This window comes from Rutidosis leptorrhynchoides, chromosome 1 (assembly GCF_046630445.1).
Source record: "Rutidosis leptorrhynchoides isolate AG116_Rl617_1_P2 chromosome 1, CSIRO_AGI_Rlap_v1, whole genome shotgun sequence".
NCBI lineage: Eukaryota > Viridiplantae > Streptophyta > Magnoliopsida > Asterales > Asteraceae > Rutidosis > Rutidosis leptorrhynchoides.
The window spans coordinates 567,038,462-567,063,345 of record NC_092333.1 but is presented as its reverse complement, the minus strand read 5'-3'; the positions used below and the strand labels follow the sequence as shown (position 1 = coordinate 567,063,345).

The 24,884-nt window shown below is 33.0% G+C and overlaps 3 protein-coding genes across 3 annotated transcripts; 1 reads left to right on the top strand and 2 right to left on the bottom strand.

Moving 5' to 3' along the window:
* The first annotated feature begins 869 nt into the window (after positions 1-869).
* LOC139844738 (receptor-like protein kinase FERONIA) lies at positions 870-3,547 on the top strand. The gene has a single exon (XM_071834964.1). The coding sequence runs from the start codon at positions 870-872 to the stop codon at positions 3,486-3,488; it is 2,619 nt and encodes an 872-aa protein (XP_071691065.1). The 3' UTR covers positions 3,489-3,547.
* A 632-nt stretch (positions 3,548-4,179) lies between these two features.
* On the bottom strand, positions 4,180-6,541 carry LOC139844730 (probable inactive receptor kinase At5g58300). The gene is made up of 2 exons (XM_071834955.1): positions 5,257-6,541; positions 4,180-4,781 (listed from the first exon to the last, which is right to left on the bottom strand). Exons 1-2 carry the CDS (start codon positions 6,539-6,541, stop codon positions 4,180-4,182), a joined length of 1,887 nt encoding a protein of 628 aa, XP_071691056.1.
* A 3,757-nt stretch (positions 6,542-10,298) lies between these two features.
* Positions 10,299-13,663, bottom strand: LOC139844721 (BTB/POZ domain-containing protein At3g08570). Its single transcript, XM_071834943.1, has 3 exons — positions 13,596-13,663; positions 11,612-12,818; positions 10,299-10,823 (listed from the first exon to the last, which is right to left on the bottom strand). The coding sequence occupies exons 1-3, from the start codon at positions 13,661-13,663 to the stop codon at positions 10,299-10,301; spliced, it is 1,800 nt and encodes a 599-aa protein (XP_071691044.1).
* Positions 13,664-24,884: the final 11,221 nt, after the last annotated feature.

Below are 24,884 nucleotides of genomic sequence, written 5' to 3'. Positions count from 1 at the left end.
AGCCGTTTACGTAACTTTCTCATAAAATATTTACAGCCCAAATATTGAGCCCAGTCCTAGGGATATGCATAAAAATTTTATGGCCCAAATCTGGAGCCCATTTCTAGGGATATGAGTATATGACCCAACCCAAGATAGAAACTCTAGGAATTAGGAACGATGCTGTGCAGTGCTCAGTTTTTTTCTTCTTCTTTATAAATGGTGTCCATACTCGGTCACTCTCAGTTGAAACAAAATCCTTAGTTGTGACTATATGTTATCTGATCATTTGAATATTCATTCATTTACAAATATAAAATAAATTGTTCGTTCATGGCTCAAAACAACTCTTAAACTTCACAATTCATCAAACTGTTTGACGCTTCATATTTCATTTCAGGTAATGATGATATTATAATCATACTCATATTCACACTAATCATCTTCCTTCTCTTACTTATATTTTTCTTATTTTAATTTACTTGTACGAAAAAAAAAGTTCCATTTATAGTAAATTTCAATCGATTCCCCTAATTTCACGTGTTTTTCACTCTTTTGGTACTCTTCTACCTTTTCAAATTTTTTTTTTTGATAATATTAATTATTATTGACTTATTGTTATTTTTTCGAAGAAATGTAACCCTAGTTTGTGTAGTTAGTTATGCTAGTTAAATTTGAGAAACTGATTGTGTATACTGTACTGTAAGTGATTATACATTTGAATTGATATTGTTCCTTTGATTATTATACCTTATCGTTATATATGCTTCATGTAAGTGTATATATATATATATATATATATATATATATATATATATATATATATATATATTACCTTTGATCATTCATGAATACTGAAATATTATCCACTTTGAATTTGTAGAAATACAATGCAAATTCATCATTCCTGTTTTATACTGCTCTGTTTCGCGGTTCAGCTAGTTTTATCTGCCAATTTTGATCCAAATGATAGGATATTTTTAAACTGCGGCGCAAGTCGCAACGTAGGTGATGCTGATGGTAGAATATGGATACCTGATATGGGTTCAAATTTCATATTAACGGGCGAAAATTCGATAGTTGCAAGTGCTGATATCCAAAAACCATCAGTTCCAGCAACCCCTTATTTAACTGCCCGAATATTTCGGTCAGATTTCTCATATAGTTTTCCAATAGTATCATCTGGTCGTAAATTTATCCGCTTTTTTTTCTACCCTACATCTTATGCTAACCTTGTTGCTAATAATGGCGTTTTCTCAGTTAATGTTGGACCTTATACCCTTTTAAACAACTTTAGTGCATTCGATACTGCAACTAATTTGAACTACGATTCCATTTTCAAAGAGTACTCTGTATATTTCGAATCAGGGACTTTGAATGTAACATTTAGTCCTTCTCAAAACACTCCTAATTCGTATGCTTTTATCAATGGGATCGAGATTATCCCGCACCCCGATATATTTTCTTCCGAGGGTAATTCGGTCATTGTTGGTGGCTCCACAACTTTTAATATCGAAAACTCTACTGCTCTAGAGAATTTGTATCGGTTAAACGTTGGTGGCCAGGCTGTTTCGGTTATGGTCGATAACAGGATGTATAGACAATGGGAGGGTGATAATTTTTATATATACGGGTCGGCTATCGGGGTTTCAGTGGCTACTGATCCAAACCTTGAAATCAGTTATCCTTCTGATATATCAAAATATGTTGCACCGGATGATGTGTATAAGACCGCTAGAGCGATGGGTCCCACACCAGAAGTTAACCTTGGTTACAATCTTTCATGGTATTTTGATGTTGACTGTGGGTTTTCGTACTTGGTTAGGATGCATTTTTGTGAAATCGATCCGGATATAACTAAACCTAACCAACGGGTGTTTGAAATTTTTATAGACAATAAAACTGCGCAGGCTGATGCGGATGTTATTGCTTGGGCTGTAAAGAGTGAGGTTCCTGTTTATAAAGATTATCTCGTGTTTCTTCCACAAGTGGATGCAAATCGTACGAGACAAGATTTATGGATTAAATTGCATCCTAATACTTATATGAAACCGAATTACTACAATGCCATTTTGAATGGTTTGGAGATTTTTAAAATAAACTCGAGTGACGGTAATCTTGCAGGGTCACTTCCAAATCGAGATCTGAAACATTCAATCGTTGACCCGTCTAGTGGATTACAACATGATTCAGGTGAATCAGGTAATAAAAAAGGGATCATTGGTGGTGTTATTGCTGCTATCTTTTTTGTTAGTTTGTTTATTTGCTTTGTTTATCGTAGAAGAAAACAAAAGAATCAGAACCCGAGTAATGGGACCTGGGTCCCACTTTCGTTATATGGAAGCTCACGTGCTTCTAGTGCTACTGTGAAAAGGAACACGACAAAAAGTTACGCGCCATCTGTTAGTTTAAACCTCGGGCGTCATTTTTCGTTTGCAGAGATTAAGGAGGCAACTAATAACTTTGATGAAAGTAGACTTATCGGTGTAGGTGGATTTGGGAACGTTTATAAAGGTGAAATCAATAATGGTGAGGTTAACGTTGCGATAAAACGAGGTAACCCGTGTTCTGATCAAGGTGTGAACGAATTTAAAACGGAAATTAAAATGCTTTCGAAGCTTCGACATCGTCACCTTGTTTCTTTAATCGGTTCTTGTGAAGAAAACAACGAGATGATCCTAGTGTACGATTATATGGCGCATGGTACGTTAAGAGAGCATCTTTATAATACACAAAATGAACCGTTAACATGGAAGCAACGTCTCGAGATTTGTATAGGTGCAGCCCGTGGTCTACATTATCTTCACACGGGCGCCAAGCATACAATCATCCACCGTGATGTGAAAACAACGAACATTCTATTGGATGAAAAATGGGTCGCGAAAGTTTCGGACTTTGGGTTATCGAAAATGGGTCCTGCTATGGATCATACTCATGTAAGCACGGTTGTGAAGGGTAGTTTCGGGTATTTGGATCCTGAATATTATCGGAGACAAAAGTTGACTGAAAAGTCAGACGTGTATTCTTTTGGGGTTGTGATTTTTGAGATCTTAACGGGTCGACCCGCTTTGAACATAACACTTCCAAAAGAGCAAGTGAGTTTAGCTGAATGGGCGTTAAGGTGTTACAAAGAGGGCAATGTTGACCAGATTGTTGATCCGCACTTAAAAGGAAAGATTTTACTTGCGTGTTTTAAGACCGTTGCAGATATTGCTGTAAAGTGTCTTGCTGATGAAGGGATACGTAGGCCATCAATGGGGGATGTTTTATGGCACCTCGAATATGCTCTGCAACTTCAACAGAGTGATGATGACAGGTTGATAAATATAGAAAATGAAGTCTCTGATGAATTGCTACTTACTGAAAAGGCGAAAGGTGTCGATAAAAGTGTGACCTTTTCAACAATTAATGGATCGTCTACAAGTATCAGGGGTCAGAGTGTTGCTAGTGAATATGGTTCGAGTCAGCATGCAGTTTTCTCACAGATTTTGAACCCCCAAGGACGTTAGCTGCGATTGTTTACTGGATTTGGGTAACACGACATACTTTGCTACTGTTTTTGATGAAATGTTTTATGAAGTGTATGGTGTATTTGAAGGTATAAGTATTTGCATTATAATGATATAGATGATGATAGATGATAGATAGATGATGATCACTGTGTATAGAGGTTTTGCATAATATAAGTCACCTTATGTGATTACGGTGAATAAAGGTGACAATTTTGATCCAATTGTTACTAGATGGGCAAAAATATTAGAAATTAATTTTACTAAATGAACAATTTTAAGTCAATTGTTACTTGATCCAATTGTTACTAGATGTACAATTTTAAGTCAATTTTAATGCTTTTTAGTTTAAAGTTTAATATTATTTAACTTTCATTTTCATTTGCTTTTTAGTTTAGAAAGTGCAAATTCTAATGCCATTTATACAATGTGGTTTTCCAAACATTCAAATCATGGATAAGAATATCACATATGGGCATTTGGCACATCAAATAAAAAAAAAAAAAAAATTAGAACACAGACAGGTAAATAGCAAATGATGAATAATGATTTCTACTATAACAAATTAAGTTACAAACATTATACAGTTTCTTTGTACCATCTTTTAAAGATCAAACAAGCAAGTAAAAAAGAAACTACTTGTGCACCTGCAACATGCATGATACACTTGCATTACACTCTTCTTAATCATTCATGGTGTTTGGCTTGAAGATTGCTGATTTTCATTTGCAAACATTCTGATTTCTTCTATCATTTTAACCACTTGATCCATTTTCGGTCTTGTTTCGGGTGTTTTCGCTACACAAGCCATTGCTATCTGAAGCAATTGAACCATTTCTTCTTCTACATTTTGGTACTTGATAAGTTCCACATCAAACACTTCTGCTGTCCACTCTTCTCTTACAACTGAATGGACCCACTTCGGGAGGTCCACCACTTCATCTTGACTCGATGCTGACTGGACCGGCGCTTTCCCGGTCAGCATTTCAAGTAGTAGTACACCGAAGCTGTAGACATCGGATTTTTGGGTTGGTTTTTTGGATTCTATTACTTCAGGTGCATGGTAGCCTGATGTTCGAGGGGGGAGGGTAGGGATGCCCATAATGGGAGTTAGACCGAAATCTGTCACTTGACCGTTGTTTTCTTGGTTGACTAGGACGTTTGACGATTTAATATTTCCATGACTTTGTTTTCCTCCGTTACCCGAATGAATATGAGCCAGCCCTTTTGCTGTTCCAAGGGCAACTAGTAATCTTGTTTCCCAGTCAAGTGTTCTTCCTGATCCTCTGTAACCTGTTTGTATGACAAAGGAACCGCATATTGTTAAAGATTACAATTTTGACCCAGTTGCTTATTAGCGGATCGACTTGGGTTATGTTTCTTCTCAAACGGGTCAGATATAGTAAAAAGGGAACGGCAGATAGGCTAAATAGAATGACAGTATCCCAAATTGCCAAAATGTACTTTATTCAACCAAAAAAAGATGCCTTTTAACAGATTGTTTACACACTCAGATTCTGAAAAACTAGCTACTTAAAAAAAGTATTTTTTTTTGGACAAAAAGAGTTCATGTAAACCCGAACATGCCCGCTTTAACTTGTACCAGAAAATACTTGTTTACACTGGAATCCATTTTGACCCATTAACCATCCTGGCTGACCCCGCTCATTTCGGCACCTCAGTTTTAACCCATTTATCTTGATATTTGTCCGGTGAAAAATCTTACTCGTAAAATACTAACAAAGAATGTAAAGTTGTGGTAACATACCATGTAACAGAGACGACAAGCTACCGGAAGAAGCACAATCATAAATCAACAGTTTTTCATCTTTCGAATAGTAATAAGCAAGAACAGGAACCACATTTGGATGTCTTGCTACACTCCCAATAATCTCCATTTGTTGTTCGAATCCTCGTTTTCCAACAACCACTTCTTTCAACCGTTTTACAACCACAACTGTTCCCTCTCCTAAAACCGCTTTATAAGTTGTACCATAACCCCCTTTTCCTAAAACTTCAGCCGATGCTCTAAGTAAGTCTTCAAGGTCAAACTTATAAGACGACCCATCAAAAAACACCAATTTATTACTCCCAGTTTCTTGTAACCCGCTACTGTAGTCCTCTTTAGGCGTATCACTTCTTCCAACACCGAACGCTTTCGCTTGACTACCGCTAACGTCTTTCTTTTTAGCACAAAATACCAATAATGTCAGTAGAAGAAGCAACAGCACAGAAGAAGAGACCACAGATATGGCAACAACAGCTCCCTTGCTTAGCTTCTTATTGTCCTTTTGCCGAGATGGCAGTCGTTGGGCTGGTGGGGCCCGCATTTGTGGAGGTGGTAAATTTACATTTGATGAAGGTGACGGTGAAGATGATGATGGTGCTGGTGACGGAGACGGTGAAGGTGATGGTGAAGGTGAAGGTCCAGGTGAAGGAGATATGCAGACGCTAAGGGGTAATCCACATAGGCCCGAATTCCCGCCAAAAGATGAAGCGGGAAACTTTTTTAACGACGATGGGATTGATCCGTTAAGTTGGTTGTTGCTTACGTTAAAGTTCTGAAGATTCGTTAAGTTCTGGACTGAGTTTGGAATTTTTCCGGTGAAGGAATTAGAGGAAAGATCGACGGTTACTAATTGTGACGACAGAGATGAAGGTATCTCGCCGGAAAAAGAGTTTTTGTGAAGGAATATATTGGTTAAGAAGGGGAGAGAAAGGAGATCAGATGGGAGATTACCAGTGAGAAAATTAGAATGAAGACTAAGGATTGTAAGTGCATCTAAGTTACCTAATGTGTTTGGTGGTATTGGGCCGTAAAGCCCAATACCAGGCAGTCGAAGTGTAGTTACACGTTGGCCGTTGCAACTAACGCCGGCCCATGATGTGCAAACTGAAGTCTTGTTTTTCCAGTTAAGTTTTCGACCTTGAGGTACAGAAGCAGCAAAGTTGAGAAGTGCAATTTTGTCCGAGTTGAGATCAGCAGTACAAAATGTGAAGATCAGAAGAATGAAAAACAACAAAGATGAGGCCTCAAGAGAATTCATCTTCATTGTTCAGTTAGTGAAATGTTTCAAATATGATCATATGCATGAATCCTTTTTGCCGGCTCTTTTTTCGTCCTGAAAAAGGCGATTTGCACTCAATTATGTGAAGCATATAACATATACGTTATGAAAACAAAAGTGATTGATCTATAGAGGAGAAAATTGTACCATATTGATTAAGGAAGTTTGGCAATATAAGAGTTGACTAATTCATACTAATAAATAACCAAGTACTATTAAGAAACTAGAGTCCAATTGGCATAATCCAAGAACCATAAAAAAGGTGTTAGCTATTGTATTATGATGTAGCGGCTGTGATAAGAGTATTATATATAAACAAGGACATATTCATGTTTTTTACAAATTCCCGCATCCAATCTTTTATCTTATTCATTTGTCTACAAGATGTTCAAGAACTTGATCAATTCTTTATTTTGATTTTTAAAACTAATAAAACCAAGACAAACTTGTTATTAACTTAGAAGCCGGATGGCACCTGCGGGCGACATGCACGGATCCTTTATGTCTGGGACCTGCTGTCAAGACGTCAAGAGTTTTTTACCAGGTGGTCCCATCTACCATTCAACTTTTTTGCCCGTGTCTGCGACCCGCAGATACCCACGACCAGCGGGCAAACCAGCGGTTTAAAAAAATTGCCCATTTGTTTAATGAATATATTATACTTAACAACCAAGTAGTTCACCAAATGATTGACTTTTAAGTAAATGGTTGACTAAATTACCCCTGCAAACATTATACATTGTACACTAATAACACTGTACTAAAATAATATACTTACTTAAGTTAGGAGCTTCAAGAATCAAGATGCCTTTAATTTTGAATTACTTGATTTACAAAGAATTAAAGAGCTGATTAAAAGTGTAAGACCATAATGTTGATCAAATGATTTGTCTCCGACAAAATCAGTTTCGTCCATGGGACATTACCAAAACCAGAAAAATGATCAAATGATTTTGAATTACTTGAGTGTCAAAGTATATAAACTATTTTTTAATCTCAACATTATGGTCTTACACTTGTGATAAGGTTAATGATCAAATAAGGTTAAAAAAATCAAATGATTTTATTGGGCAAAATACCAAGGTTTTTGGACAAAATATAGAGGTTTTTAGGTAAATATTGAGGTTTTAGGGCCAAAATATGATGACTTTCGGGAAGGAAAAAAAAAATCTACCGAGGTCAAAATGAAAAAAACCAAAATTTTTGCATTAAAAATTACAAATGCACTAGTTCGTTTGCCCCGCTCGCCCCTTACTAGTTACGCCCCTGGGGTGGTTAGACAAAAAGGGTCAGAATCGGTCACGGGATAACCCAGATTGACCACGAACACCTTAGTAAATATATCCATTTATTTCAAAACATGACAAGTAATTGTAAAATTACTTTACTCCTATATACTAATATGCACCCAAAAATTTATAGTTTTAATTGTTTTTGAGTGTCGTTTTGAGTTTGCGTTCACGCTACAACCGGTCCCTTAAGTTTGGCTCAATTTACACGACCCCTCAAGTTTACACTTTTCCAGAGGTATAAAGTGTAAATACATAATTTTATTAAAATAAAATAAACTAATTCCACCCGATTATTTAACGGGCCCTATCTTCTCGCTCGGTGCGAGTTAAATTTTTCCGAGACCACCGTTCAACTCGAGAAAATCTAACGAACCCAACGAGACTAACTATACGCGAAACGGACATCATTAAAAAAACACTAAATATTTCGGGCTATATTTCACACATATACATACACGTACAACACACAACCCAACCTATTAGATATATTAGGTACCGAACAACGTATTTCCAAATTCGCGTTGAATACAACCGCAGAAACGCGCGATAGAATTTTTTTCTAGTTACCAAACAACGAAGCCTATAAAGTATGTTTTATGTGAGATAAAGAGAGTAAGTACTTACAAATCATCCCTTCCCACCTGAAACACAAAGAAAAGATGATAAATATAACATCATAACAGAATTCAGCAATCAGATATAAACAGCATTTATCCTTACCTTATAAGAAATTAAGAAGCTAGCTAGCAGAATTAGTAGAGCTTCAAAGAATATAAGTTGTAAGTTTTTAACTACACAGCTTCAAGTTTTTGTAAGAAGAAACTAAAACAAGGTGGGAAAAAGAAAAAGGTGTTCGTGAAGTAAACGGAAGGTTAAGTGAACAAAACAATAACACAGATCTCAAGAGAACAAGGACTAATCAATGACACACAAAACCACACAATGTATATGTTTATGTTTTTATATGTATATATGTGTTTGTTTTGTAAAGAATACTGAAAACAAAACAAACAAACAAATATAAATGGGGGAGCAGAAACTAACTGCTCAGTTGAATATGGGATGTTGGGGACACTGTCCAACTCGTTTTATATGGATTTATCATTGTTCCAAAGATATAAAATTATAATTATTACGAGTATTAATTAATGACAATTGCATATAATAGCATTTGACTATGTATAAATACGGTTTTAAATTATCAGATTTCGGTTTCTAGAAGAGATCAATTATTCCTTTATTTTTTTTTTATTTTTTTTTTTATTTTTTCCCTGTCAATTAGATCATGTATTTCAATGTAACAGATAAAAGGTTTGCTATTGATAATATAATGCTTAAGATGTCTATTAAATTTTTGACTTATTAATAAATTATATATCATATAGTATATATTATATATTATATACTAGCCAATGGTAACAAATACAGTATACATTAAGTACACTTGTTATAACCATTAACCTTATTACAAGTGTAAGACCATAATGTTGAGATTAAAAAATAGTTCAAATAGTTTGACACTCAATGACATCTTGAGTCATGGGGGTAGACTAAACTGATCACCCAACTCTATTACACATTGAGTCAAGTAACCTCCTATATCTTCTCTATTTTCTAGCTTATCTACTTAATCCATCTTTACTCCATACATTTGTATAGTTTGTAGATTACATAAATTATAATCTTATTAATCAAAATCTTGATATACCTTTTTTTATATTGTTTATTGTATTATTTTATTTATTTCAAATCAAATACCATATAAAATTATAGAAAAGCCAACTTTTTTTCAATGGCATGGGGTTGACATGGTAAAAAAGAGTTGGACTTATATGGGGTGTACATTATACTACTCTGTAGTAGTTTTATGGTGTGTTGGGTTATCAAGAAAATTAATTAATTTAATATTTAATCTTATACCTGCTGCTGTGGGTGAGCTACCCCATGTCATGCTGCCATAGTTTATTGGCTACAATAATGCCAAAATTCACTAATTTATTATTAATGCCTAAGGGACTCAAATGAGCACGATTAACTGCAGATTAGATTTTTCATGGGGTCTGCTTGTAGTCCAAACACATATTGTGTCTCTGGTAAGGAAGAGATTTACCTTATAAAGGGACACAAACTTTCTTACACAATCCGATGTGAGACAGGATGTTACAATTAATCTGCAGTAAACGCAGAAACAAATACTGTGATCACGAACCAACCTTCAGCAGTGTTTAAGCATTTTGAGAACATTATATATTTCTTAATAAACATTTAAATAAATGGATCACAGTAATAGAAATTTCCATTAATCTACTTAAGAGAAACAATAACAGTAGTTTTTTTCAATCAATCAAATTTATTGTAAACAACAAACCAATGCAAAACTAAGAGAAGTTTGTCATTTACAACAAACTTGATTGATCATTTGCAACACTCAAATGGCATATAGTATCTACTTAAGAAATAGAATATCCCCTCCTACGACTTGACGACCTTGACTTCCTCCCGGTCCCCGTCTTACATTGTTTCCCACTCCTGGGACCACCAAAAATCCCGAATCTCCCGATCCCCCTCGATATCGATGTCAAAAAAGTCTTCCCGTTTCCCGATTTATCCATCATCCCTTGCTTCATACAAACTTGTTCCTTTTCCAAATCACTTAGCCTCACTCGCATTCTCGAGATCTCTAACTTGAGGTCACGATTCTCTCTTCTTAGTGACGCGTATGTGTCACGTGGGGACATGGGTGCACTTACTGCACCACTGCTGCTCATCTTTTGTGACATGTAACCGGACAGAGCTGTAGGTCCGATAATTGCGCTTTTTAAACGGAGCTGTTCAAAGTAGAGCACCCGAACAGCCATGTGGGCTGGGAGACGATCGTTCTGTGCTGCATGGTTACTTGCTTCCTGAGATAGCTTTTCACAGTCGATGAACTTGCAAATTTTCTTGCGCTCGTATTCTGTCAACGATGGATGGGCCTAATCCATCCATACAACAATGAATAGCAGAGTAAGATTAAAGTAGGAGTCACAAAAAACAAAATAGTCGGTGGTCAGGTGGTTGAGTAAAGGGTCAAAATGGGTTGAACCAAAAGTTTCAAAGTTTTCGAAAGATAATTGATGCGTCACACCGATTAGTATCCATCCCTGATAACTAACTTCTTAATAATATACGTACGTCCACTTCTTTCAAGTTTTTACTTTTTATTTATTTGTTTGGTCCATTAGAGGTAACGCATAACCTTAGTTGACCCATTTGTATCTAAGGACCTAACATTATCCCCTGCAGACCATAACATTAAAGTATCAAAGTGATAAACCAAATTATATTCACCTGTTTTAATTACCAAATGATTTGAACCATGGAAATTTACTGACCCATTCTGAACTGCTAAGAGACTTTGTAAACTAAAAGGGGGCAATTTTGACCCTTTTGCTTATACATGGGTTGATTCGGATCTTTATTCTAAAGAGGAAACATGTCACGTGGGTTAAAAAAACCCAAAGTTTATTCTTAATGCGCAGAATCTCTTTGCTTACCTTATAAAAAGAAAATCCTATTGAAAAGCCGATTAGTTATAAAAGAAAGTTTTCAAAAAGTACCCGCTTGACCTAAAGTGTATACTTACTGCTAGTGTTCCGGGTCAACCCAACTCAATCCATACAAAAAGAAACCCTTTTTCACCTGTAAACCAAACCCGCCCATTTCCACCTCTACAGTAAACAAGTTTGTTTACTTGGAAACAAGAATATGAAGTTGATGTTACCTTCAGATAGATATCGACAGCTCTGTAAAGTCCATCATCGATAACTCGAGCATAATCAGGCAAAACTTCAACCAAACCAACAAACTTTTGAAAACTCAGATACGGGTCAGGTGCAATCTCTGCTAGATACGCATCAATAAGCCGTCCAACTTTTAACAACGAACCATGGCTAGGTGAACCCGTTTCACCTTCTGATACATACCCACAATCTTCATCATCTTCCTGTTCAACTATCTGCAAAAACTGCACTAGTATTCGATGAATTGTGTCAACATCAAACAACGAATCGCCATTTTGAACAGACGGTATAAGCAAATCATCAAGCGAAACCAACTCTAATCTAACCGCAATCCTTCTCTCAAGAACAAGCCTACAGTCAAGACTCGAGTCAACCATAATCGCCATTCTAAGCATCCCGAAAAGAAAATCGGTTGGGATACATGAACTCTTTTCGATTGGTAGTAAACTTACGAGTGTTTCCACAATTACCCTTTGACCCGTTTCAACTGTAACAGGAGTTGTTCTTGCTGGATTCCAAATTTGAGATTTTCCAATACCCTTTAAATTTGATCGAGCATAATGCATTATCGACGCAATTATGCTATCTTGTCGAATACCTGTATTTACCATTACCAAAATAACCCTCTGATAAAGATCAACTTTTAGTCCAGATAGATCTTCAATCCACCAATCTTGACACCTGTCCTTTTCACTATCGCATTCTAAACGCGATAAACCCGCCACTAGTTGCTCTTTACAAGCGTTCTTAGCAACAGCGTCAACACATTGGTCTATGATTCCCATTTCATCTGCTACATGAAGTATCGTCTCACAAGAACATAAAACCTCAACTGATTTCTCAAGACTTCGTATCACCACCTCGTTTAAATATGTTTGCGTGCGCGTAACGAGGTTTTCGTCTCGGTAATCGTCTGTCATTTCAAGGTACTTTGCAGCACAATGAAGATGGGCTATGTTTGTAGTCGTGATCTCGAAGTTCATACCGTAGCAGAACTTTGCAGCAAGTTCGAACGCCTCGGGCCCACCTGGTAAATTGATGAGTTCCAGCTTTGAAAGATTTGGATCCTTGGCTTCTGCAACCATTTTCCTTATTGTTCCACTTTGTGATACTAGAGGGAATTTGTGGAGTAGAAAAGATACATTGTCGACGGTAATAGTAATATCCCCAGCGACATCTGAAAAGATACTGCGCATATGCATAACAATGTAACAATTAAGTGTGAGCTATAATATCCCCTGCTACATCAAAAGGACTAACAAAGATACTTATTTTTTCAACAAACTAACGAAAGTTAACGAAACTATAACACGAAACTCAAGAGGCCAAGGCAAGACATTAAGGTGCTGTTTGTTTTTTAGGATGTTTTTGTCTGAAAAACTGTTGACCATGTTTGTAGAGAAGATGTTGCCTAAGTGTCTGTATGTTGAATAGTGAAGAACTGCAAAAATAACTTAATATCTGAATGTCCATGCAGCACTTAGAAGCATATTTCTAAATCTGCGAGTTTGCAGACACAACAAGACATCATTTTATTTTATATTTTCAGAAAACAGATAGTCTACCGTAAAAACATACACTGGTGCGCTGACATAAGGCATAATAGGAAAAACAAACACCACCTAAGAAAATCAATTAATAGGCAACCAAAGCAAACCTAAGTTACAAAACAATTTGCTTTAAAAAAAAAAAAGTCACATAACAATTTGGATGTTGTTTCTGGAATACGTACATAACTACACTGATGAAAACTTTACCAAACTGTGAAATGAATTCACAAATCAATAGCTAAAATAACCACAAAGTACATTACATTTTGTAATAACAACAACCGAATAAAGTAAACTAACTATCGGTGGTTACAATAAACTCGAAATTGTTTGGAACTTTACATACAAATATCAAAGTTGTACAGTACAACACAAAGATGCAAGAAACGTACAAATGGAGGATATGAATACATACCGATTAGCGAATGAATTGCGAAGTTTAGGAGTAGAAGAAGAACGGCTGTGGTGATCGGAAATCACCATTTTTATGATTATTGATGTTGTGGTTTCACCACTAATAGCAGCAAAGTACAAACGTTGATGCGGGATGTGACACCAGTAAAAGCACAAGTTATGTTGTGTGTACTACTTGTTGTGATGAACGATTTGAACGAGTTTTGAGGTTTTAGTAACAGTAAGTAACGGTACCAAAAATGTAATTAAATTAAATTAAACTAAACTGATATACTAAATCAAATGGCAGTGACCACGTAACGAATAATACACTACAGTAAATGCTTGTCTATGCTACTAGGGGTGTTCACGGTCCGGTTTGGACTAAATCTCAAACCAAATCGGCAACCACGGTTTCAACAAATGTAAAACCAGAGCAGACCAATAAAGTCGTCTAACTGGTCGGTTTGGTCCGGTTTGGTGCGGTCCGGTTTAACTGGTTTGACGGTTTTGAACTTCACTTTTTTAATAAAGCATTTTTTACTATAAATATTAATAATTTTTCATTGTTTTGGTTGCAGTAGTTCAATGGTGTATATGTAGAAAATAGTTGTGCTTAGTGCTTGTAAGGTTCAACTTTTAACTAATATTAATTAGTAAAGCAAATTGCATAATTACTCCTATATCTTACTTAGTGTGAAGCTTAGTAAACAACCAAATTATTTGAAAAAATAACTGTGTTCGGGACTGTTGTTAAAACAAAGAATCAAAGGATAGTTTTGTAGTTTTGTCCAAATGCTTTGCATATGATAATTGATATTGCGTAAAGAGGCTTGTGTTTAGATACTAGATAACATGAAGTTTGGTAAGACATTAGTAGACCAGCACTATGTTGGTTGTAATTTGTAAATAAGTAATGTCATACTTCATACTTGTGTATAGCTATTAAAACCGTAAATCGAGAACTCTACATTCATCGTATTGGTTAGTCCGGTCCGGTCCGGTTTAACCGGCCGGTGGCCTAATGAAACCGCAAACCGGACCGAGTTTCGCGGTTTGGAGATCTTAAAACCGGCGACCGGACCGCTAATATTCAAAACTGGACCGAACCAAAAAATCGGTCCGGTCCGGCCGGTTTTCGCGGTTTGACGGTTTTGTTAACACCCCTATATGCTACTATAAGTTTTATGGAGGCGTATCACCATTTTTTTTTTAAATGGTAAATTTTTTGGAGTAAAATTGATTGAAAACGCATTGAAATTTTACTATTTTTTATTATATGTATTTAACTTTCAAATTTTTGTTTGGATGAACTTAACCATCTCATTAGTATTATTGTATGCATATGCATTCCATTAGCTATAGCATATAACTCATTTAGGTGTATTGGGTTACATAATAGAAAATGCATCGAACTTTCATTCATTTTTTATATACATTCAACTTTAAGATTTTCTGTTGTATGTGCCCATCTTTATCAAAACTCGCATGTCTTAACTTGCTAATAATTCTCGCCACTTTTAAGTCGGCTTTAAAAACCTTATTTAGAATCCTTTAGTTTTAGGGGTTTTGTGGAACACTAGAAATAAGACGGATGAGTTTTGATTAAGACATACAATAGAAAATTTAAAAGTTGAATGCATATAATAGAAAATGAGTGAAAGTTCGATACATTATATATTAGGTGATCGGATACATCTAAATAGATTATCTTGTTTACCAAGTCAAACCGTAGGGGATGTACGAGAACTTAAATGATAATACTGATGAAATAGTTGAGTGCATGATTTTTTAGTCAATTAGCCCCACATTTTTTTCAGTAAAATTATTTAAATTATATTACTAGTTTACTGTAAACTAATTATGAATTATCATTGTGATTAATGATCGTGATGTACAAATTATCATCCAAAATGTAAAGGTGATTATTAGGATTTTTTTTTTTTTTGAAAGGCAAACTCACAAACACCATTAACACGAATATTTACAACCACGAATATGTCTCAAGTGGGACTTGAACCCTCAACCTCTTGGTTGGAGGGCCAACACGATACTGCTGGAACAAATGCCCTTTGGTGATTATTAGAATTTTACAACCCTAAGTTATAACTCACAAGTATTATAATATTCTTAAGAAAAATTTCAGGATCAAATCCTATCACTAACACATCTTAAAACTTTAAAGAACATATCACAAATGTTCGTGAGATAACTCGATTAAACTGCGTATATCTTAGTAAAAATATTATTTTTTTAAAATAAATTAAACAGGAAAACTCTTATCTTTATTAACATATACTCGTATATAAAATAAAATGTGACTTTCTACACACAAAATACAAGTAATTATACTTTTGTTGACAAAAGTATTTCGTTCATAACCTATTTTTGTTTATATGTACTATTAAATAAAACTATGAAAGACAAGTATATGTTTCATTTACTTTGAGCCTAAATTGAACTTCAGTCATGTTTAAAACTAATGAAAATTTGATTCTACTATTTTCATAGTGTTTCATACTTTTTTTTAATCTAGTTACTTATGGGTCGGAAGTTAATTCGGAAGCAATCTTTTTATCCATAGATAATTGAGAGAAATGAATTTTTTTTATTCTTGAGGTGTTTCACAGTCGGAGAAATAACTTCTCTCTAAATTTTATCTCTTTCATCTACCACTTATGTGGAATGGATTTTGTTGTTGTTATTGTTGAATTCCTAAAACATTTAGAAAAGTATATACTCCTATGTAGTTACACAACTAGCTATAACTTTGGAATACTATATCACTAAGTATGATACAATTATAATTAATGATTAGTGATTGGATAAAACAGAATTTATAAAAGGTAAAAACTAACCAAATCGTTAAATATAATATTAATTGTTTTTATATAAGCTCTACAGCATAAAAATTAAGACCACGAAATCGAAAAAATTAAGAAAATGTGTAAACTCGAATGCAGAAAAGGTACCACCGTGAGCTGCGTGCACTGTTTCCTTTTTTGTTGCTGCGACTGCTTTTTCTTTTTAAGACTGAAGCTGCTGTCTGCTTTTGCTTTTCCGTTTCTTTTGTCATTAGCCCGTATATTCATTTTTAGTCAAATTCCACATTTTTGATACTAAAAATTCTCACATATACAGTATTTGCATATTGCCCGTGTCTGAAATTGAACTTAAAACCTTTTATTTAGTGCATGTACATATATTTTTTTTAAAAGCTAAAACTAAAGCTTTTTTTCTTAAGTGTTTAATAAATTAGTTGAAGATAAAAGCATAGTTTTTTTTTTTTTTTTTTAAAGCAAATAGATGTATATTAATATGATCAACGAAACAATGTTTGCTTTGCCTACGAGCTGTACAATACTATTGTAGCCACTACATAATTATATTTACACGCCCTATTGTTACAAGAGTAAATGAAACAAAATTTTCTAATTAACCGATTCCCGTGCGATTATTTGATGCCTCAACATAAAAGCTTGGATTAATGACTCATTGATGCCATTCGAGTTCCTTCTTTTTGGTATGTCGAGAGATCCACTCGAAACTTAGACATTGTACCTCTGATAGGATGTTCGATGGAATCCAAGCTTTCCTGTTGAAGACGTTGTTGTTTCTTGCTTTCCAAATACAGTACGAACATGGCCATTTCGCCCCTTCCCATACTGACTTGCTGTGCGATGATAAATTCGAGATGATTGAATCTTCTTTAATGGGTTCTAACGAGTGGATTTTGTCGTTTGGAGTACTCCACCATTTTAGAAAGAGTTCCCATACGGGTTTTACCTTGCTACATTTGAGTAGGCAATGATCAACCGTTTCGATACCATCCAAGCATAAGGGGCATAGAGTTGAATCTAAATCTATAACCCTTTTGTCAAGTTCCACACGAACTGGTAACCTCTTTTGGTTTGTGTGACGACCCGAAAATTTCCGAACAAATTTAAACTTTATCTTTATATCATTAGATAAATATTTCAAACATATATATTACGTACAAATTTACAATTCTAAATAAATATATATATATATTTTAACTTAGTCATAAAACGTCCTGATTTAAAATAATATATTTTGATAAACAACGAGCCACTGATTTATAGAAGCAAATGACCACAACGCTCAATTTTAAAAGTTACATTTTTTATAAGATAATTTATTGATGAGTAAGTCGAATTATTAATAAGGGTACACGTCGCGTAACGTAAAAGGCTAGTTTTCTAAACGTACGAAAGTGCGTTCGAAAAACCGAAAGTGGTACATGAGTCGAGTGACAACGTACGAGTCATTTGAACAAAAATTACATTTTTACCATGCACGAGAATATAATATAATATTTAATTAATTCTAAAGATTAATATATTATATATTAAATAATATATATAATTATTACACATGAGTGTCGGCAGGTGCATTTGACGAATTGAAGCTGGAAAGAGGGCTCATGCGATCGCATGAGTGCCTCCTCACATCCTCATGCGATCGCATGGAGGGGGTAGGTGGCTAACATCTCCTTTAAAAACCGAACTCGTTTCATTCTGTGATTCATTTCATCCTACGGAGTATTACCTATAGAAATTAAATTATTATTATTATTATTATTATTATTATTATTATTATTATTATTATTATTATTATTATTATTATTATTATTATTATTATTACTACTATTATTATTATTATTATTATTATTATTATTATTATTATTATTATTATTATTATTATTATTATTATTAAGATTAATATTATTATTAATCTTATTATTATTAGTAGTATTAGTAATATTATAATTAGTATTACACATAAAATAATACGACGAGGTTCTGCTCAAGTATTTTCCAAAACGAGTTTTCGAGTGGGATAGAGTTAAGAAAATTATGGGTTATAAGTAAGGAGGTGATGGGTATGGTTCGGGGGTATTGCTCGTGAGATCAAATTAATGTTTATCATCTCTGTTGCGTCTACGTACCTTTCCTGCAATATTGAATCTCAATATTGATATGTGAGTACTCGTAATTTAATTTTTATATATTAATAGTGTATCCTTGACTAGTGCTCGAGTATATAGGATTATGCATGCTTGTACTTTTGATATTGCCATTAGATAGGTTATGTTGAATCCTGAATTAGTTACATATGCGGTTGAGATAAGGTATAAGATATGCATGTCGTTGGAAAGCTAGCGAAAAATTATTAACTTTTCATTTAGAAATCACGTGATTTCGATGAACGGATTAAAAGATATGGTCAACTGAATTATGGTTAACGTTAAATGAAACTGTGTTTGAAACTGTAAATTAATATTTAAACAACTTGTCTATGAGATTGATAAATTGAATTTTTAAATATTACTAATCGAGTAAATGAATTTCTATATAAGGCACGTCTCGTCTTGTTGAGCAATTGTCAAAGTTGACTGTCTTATCATGTTATAAATCTTTATAAACACTACAATCTGATTTTACAAGTATTGAAAAACTATGTGAAATAATAAAATATGTTCGATTGCCATGATAATTCAAATATAATATAACTCCTGAAATAAATAATATTTTGAGTTTGATAAACTATAAATTCGTTTAATTATCAAGACTTATATTATGTTAATAGACATGTATAGATTTAAAGATCATATTGGGTAAGGTTAACTTTTGAGATGACTTTTGTTAACTTTTGTATGTCGGTCTCGAGCATTAGGATTGTGATACACTATGACCAGACCTAATTGTTAGACATGTATTGACCAACATATGTTCTCTAGGTTGAGATCTACGGTTATTTTACATTCCGAGTTTCGGTCACATTCCGGTGAATTACTTTATGTGCTGTTAAGGTGAGTTTATAGTCTCCCTTTTTAAATACTTTAAATATTTTTGGGCTGAAAATACATGCAATTTATTTTAAACGCAATAAGACACAAGTACATACTAAATTCTACACTGAGTTAAACCGAAAATCCCTTAGCTTTGGTAACTAGTAACTGCCAGTTATAAGAACTGGTGGGCGCGAGTAGTAGTATATGGATCCATAGGACTTGATATCCCCGTCCGAGCTAGAGCACTAGCCTTTTAACGGACGTATGCTATTTGAGAAGCGTACACGTTGGTTTGCGTGTATTATTAAGATGATTATACAAAGGGTATAAATTATATATACGTTAAGTTTAGTTACCAGGGTGCTCAATTTCGTAGAATATTTTGATAAACGTTTCTGGATGAAACAACTGAAAACTTGTGATTCACCTTTATATACAGATTATGCGCAACATTAAAACTATGAACTAACCAACCTTTGTGTTGACACTTTTAAGCATGTTTATTCTCAGGTTTCTAGAAGTCTTCCGCTGTTTGCTTATATGTGATACAAGCTATGTGCATGGAGTCATACATGCTTTATTCAAGAAAACTTTGCATTCACAAAATCATCACCGTGTATCTTATTTTGACTGCATTGTCAACGAATGTATTATGGTAAACTATTATTTATGGTGATTGTCTATATGTAGAAATCATCAAACGTTGAAAACCTTAGAAATTGATTTTCATTTATTGTGTACCTTTTGAAAAGAATGCAATGTTTACAAAACGTATCATATAGAGGTCAAAACCTCACTATGAAATCAATGAATGATGTATTCGTCCAAAGGGATTTGGAAGGATCGTCACAGTTGGTATCAGAGCTTGAGGTCATAGGGAACCAGAATTTGCATTAGTGTGTTTAACTGGTAATTGTTAGGATGCATTAGTGAGTCTGGACTATGACCGTATATGTTTTTACCGAGTTTTGCTTATTATTTCTTGTCAGAAATTACCTGTTATTATCTTAAGCCTAAGACACGTTTTACTGCATTAATTGCATAGATAGTGTATGGACAAATTTCGTATCTTAAGCATATCTATTACAGTAAACTCTGTCTTACACTTTCCGAAAATTTCTCCGTAACTTATGGGATTTTGGTATTATATATGTGATGACCCGGGAATTTTCGACCAAATTTAAACTTAATCTTTATAAGTTTCCGACACGATAAGCAAAGGCTGTAATGTTGAGTCTCGAAAATATTGGAACAGATTACATGAATGCATTTACCCTTTACTATTCCCGACGATTCACGAACAACTGTTGTAAATAATATGTATATATAAATAAATATATATGTAAATAATTATACATTATAAATTAAGTTATTATGTGATGAAAGATAACTTAAGATAATTTAAAAATTGATATTCAAAAACATAATTATATAAATATATGAATTCTATATATGATTATTGACCATATGGATATTGTAATATATATTAGAAGATATAAATATTAAATATTCTGTATGTGCCAAAATATAAAATATATGATATAATTACTAAATATTATAACATGTAACATTAATATATTAAATTGCAAGATAAAAATATAGTTGTTGTAGTAACATTAATATTATTAATGTTACTTCCATTATTATCAATATTAGTATTATTATTAGTTAAAATATAATTATATTAATGTTATTACTTTCATTATTATTATTATTAATGTTAATATTAATATCATTATTATTATACTTAGTAATAAGACTAGGATTTTGGTCATTTTTATTATTATTATTATATTCATTATCATTATTATAGTTATCATAAAAATAAATTCAATTTATTAATATTATCATTAATAATATTATTATCAAAGTTATAATTACTATTATAATTTTTTTATTTATTAATGTTAGTATTATTAATATAATTAATGTTATTATTATTGATATTATCAATATTATTATTTGTTATTAATATTAATATTATTATTAAACTATTAAATTATTTATTTATATCAATCATATAAAAATTGTATATAAATAAGATTAGTAAAAGCATAATTTGTTTCAAGTCAATATCCACCTTTTGGTGTTTGACAAACTCGTGCATTTTAGATTCTAAAACAAGGGTATAGTTCCAAATTCAGTTAGAAATTATTATCACTTTCTATCCTTTTTATTTATTTATTTATTTTTTGTTTTTGTTTTGTCTGTACGAGTAATTAAACGAATCAAACCTCTTATTGCTATAAAATCAACCATATTGTCTGTATTATGAACTCACTTAATTTTCTCTTTAACACTATCAATTATCAAATTGTAATTTACTGGTTTTGTTGAATTAAAGCGAAGAAAAAAAAAACTGAAACCAGTCCACTGTTTCTGTTCGTGTTCATAAATTCAAAAGAGTCGATTTCGAATTAAATTTTAAAATCTATAAATGTAGTTTCATTAGGAATATTATACTAAACCTTTCTGCAAAAGATCAATTTCTAATTCGTTGTAACGAGTACGAATTCAGGAGTCAAAGTTTTAAATTCAAAAGTCAACAGATTTGTTCTTAGTTAAATTCAAGTTGTATTTGATGTTTCGAGTTAAATTGACGGTTCCAACAGATTATAGGATTGATTTGAAATATAGTTCGTGCTTTGATCTTTGTCTAAAACGCTTTCAAAAGTGAAATCAATTTTTTTTTCTTTTCAAACCGTCGCCAACAGTGGCTGTTTTATTTTTATTTTATTTTATTTTCTTTGTTTTCAACTAATAAAACATTTGATATTAATTGGTTATTATATTGTGGATGTATTCGAAACTTTGTTTTGATGTTTGGTTTTACCCTGGTCGATTGAAAAAATGTTGAAGAAGAAGAAAATGCAGTTAATTAGATACGGTATATATATATTTATTTCCAGTAGTATTTCAGAAAAAGGGCAACAGCCCAATGGTACAAAGGAGTGTCGGGTTAGCAGGTGGTCTTGGGTTCGAGTCCCTGGGGAGGCAGCTTATTTTTTTTAGGCTTCATGCTTTGAAGGTAGCTCACTTTTTATTTTTATTATTAATATTATCATTTTCATTATTATTATTATTATCATTAATGTTATTATTATTATAAATATAACTATTATTGTTATTATTATGATTACTATTATTATTATTATTACTACCATATTTGTAAGTATTATAATCCTTATTATCATTAGTATTAGTAAAATATTATTTATATAATTATTACTAATTTTATCATTTTAGGTATCGTTATTAATATTATGATTATTATTATAATTGTTGTTATTGTTAGTGTTATTCGTGTTATTATCCACAAAAGTATTAGTAACAATATCATTATTATTGTTAATATGATTATTAGTATGGTTATAATTAAACTTATTATCGTAATTAACAAATTAGATATTTTGTAGTTATCATTATTATTAAGAATTATGTATTCTATCAAAAATTTATATTTTCATAATCATTATCATTAAATTATTCATCTTTATTATGAGTTTGATTATAGAAAACTATCATTAGTAGAGTTATTAATAGGACTATAGATAATATTATCATTTTTATTAATATTAGTATTAACACTATTATTATTTCAAATATTACATAGTATTACTAAAGTACTGTTTTAACTAACAAATAATATATATATAAATATATAAATATATTTATTACATATAACATAACAAAACTTAATATTTTTATATAACAAAAGGAATATAAGAAACATATATATATACTATTAATATAATAGGAATATAACTAATAAATTTATATATATATTTGTTCGAATACAATTATGTATATTAATAAATATACAAATGATATAGGTTTGTGAATCCGAGGCCAACCCTATACTTGTTCAATGTCGTTCTATGTATTTTTACTACAAAATACATTAGGTGAGTTTCATTTGCTCCCTTTTACTCTTTACATTTTTGGGACTGAGAATACATGCGCTGCTTTTATAACTGTTTTACGAAATAGACACGAGTAAATGAAACTACATTCTATGGCTGGATTATTAAACCGAATATGCCCCTATTTAGTCTGGTAATCTAAGAATTAGGGAACAGACACCCTAATTGACGCGAATCCTAAAGATAGATCTATCGGGCCCAACAAGCCCCATCCAAAGTACCGGATGCTTTAGTACTTCGAAATTTATATCATGTCCGAAGGAGGATCCCGGAATGATGGGGATATTCTTATATGCATCTTGTTAAGGTCGGTTACCAGGTGTTCAATCCATACGAATGATATTTTGTCTCTATGCATGGGACGTATGTTTATGAGAAATGGAAATATGAAATCTTGTGGTCTATTAAAATTATGAAATGATTATTTATGCTAAACTAATGAACTCACCAACCTTTTGGTTGACACTTGAAAGCATGTTTATTCTCAGGTACGAAAGAAATCTTCCGCTGTGCATTTGATCATTTTAAAGATATTACTAGGAGTCATTCATGACATATTTCAAAAGACGTTGCATTCGAGTCGTTGAGTTTATCAAGATCATTATTAAGTCAATTATAGTTTGATATATTGTGAAATGGTATGCATGTCTGTCAACTTTAGATGAAATGAAAGATTGTCTTTTCAAAACGAATGCAATGTTTGTAAAACGTATCATATAGAGGTCAAGTACCTCGCGATGTAATCAACTGTTGTGAATCGTTTATAATCGATATGGACTTCGTCCGGATGGATTAGGACGGGTCCTTTCAATATATACATATGTAAATTATGTACCAGAGAATACCAAACTAAATCCTATAATCTATCTCATATCAAAATCAATTCCCTGATTATACAAGATGGATCACGTATCTAGTTCAAATTCCTTAAACTCCGACAGCTATTCCGATATGGATATTCACCTGAACTCCGAAGACAGTGTAACCAGAATGGATCAACCAATTAGCCATCATCTATTCTGGATGAATTGGGGATGGGTTCGTAGTCTACTTAATCATTGGAGATAAGAAGAAGGCGATCCCTTCCATCCACCACATAGCCCTCTTGGCGAAGAACCTGAAGCACTTACAGGCGAACCTGTTCGTAATACCATTTTCTCTCTCATTTCTAGAGTATCTCATCATGATTATATACTATCTCACATTCTAGATCTCATTCATCCGCTCGTCCGAACCGACAATCATCCCGGTTTAATAGAAGAAGTCAACGAGCTTCGCGCTCGGTAGTGGCTTTGGAGAATATGGTGTAGTGACCCGAACTTTTCCATGTTTATATATATATTAAATGAAATTGTTATTTACATGATTAAGTGTTTCCAACATGTTAAGCAATCAAACTTGTTAAGACTTGATTAATTGAAATAGGTTTCATATAGACAATTGACCACCCAAGTTGACCGGTGATTCACGAACGTTAAAACTTGTAAAAACTATACGATGACATATATATGGTTATATATATAGTTAACATGATTTTATTATAAGTATGTATCTCATTAGGTATTTTAACAAT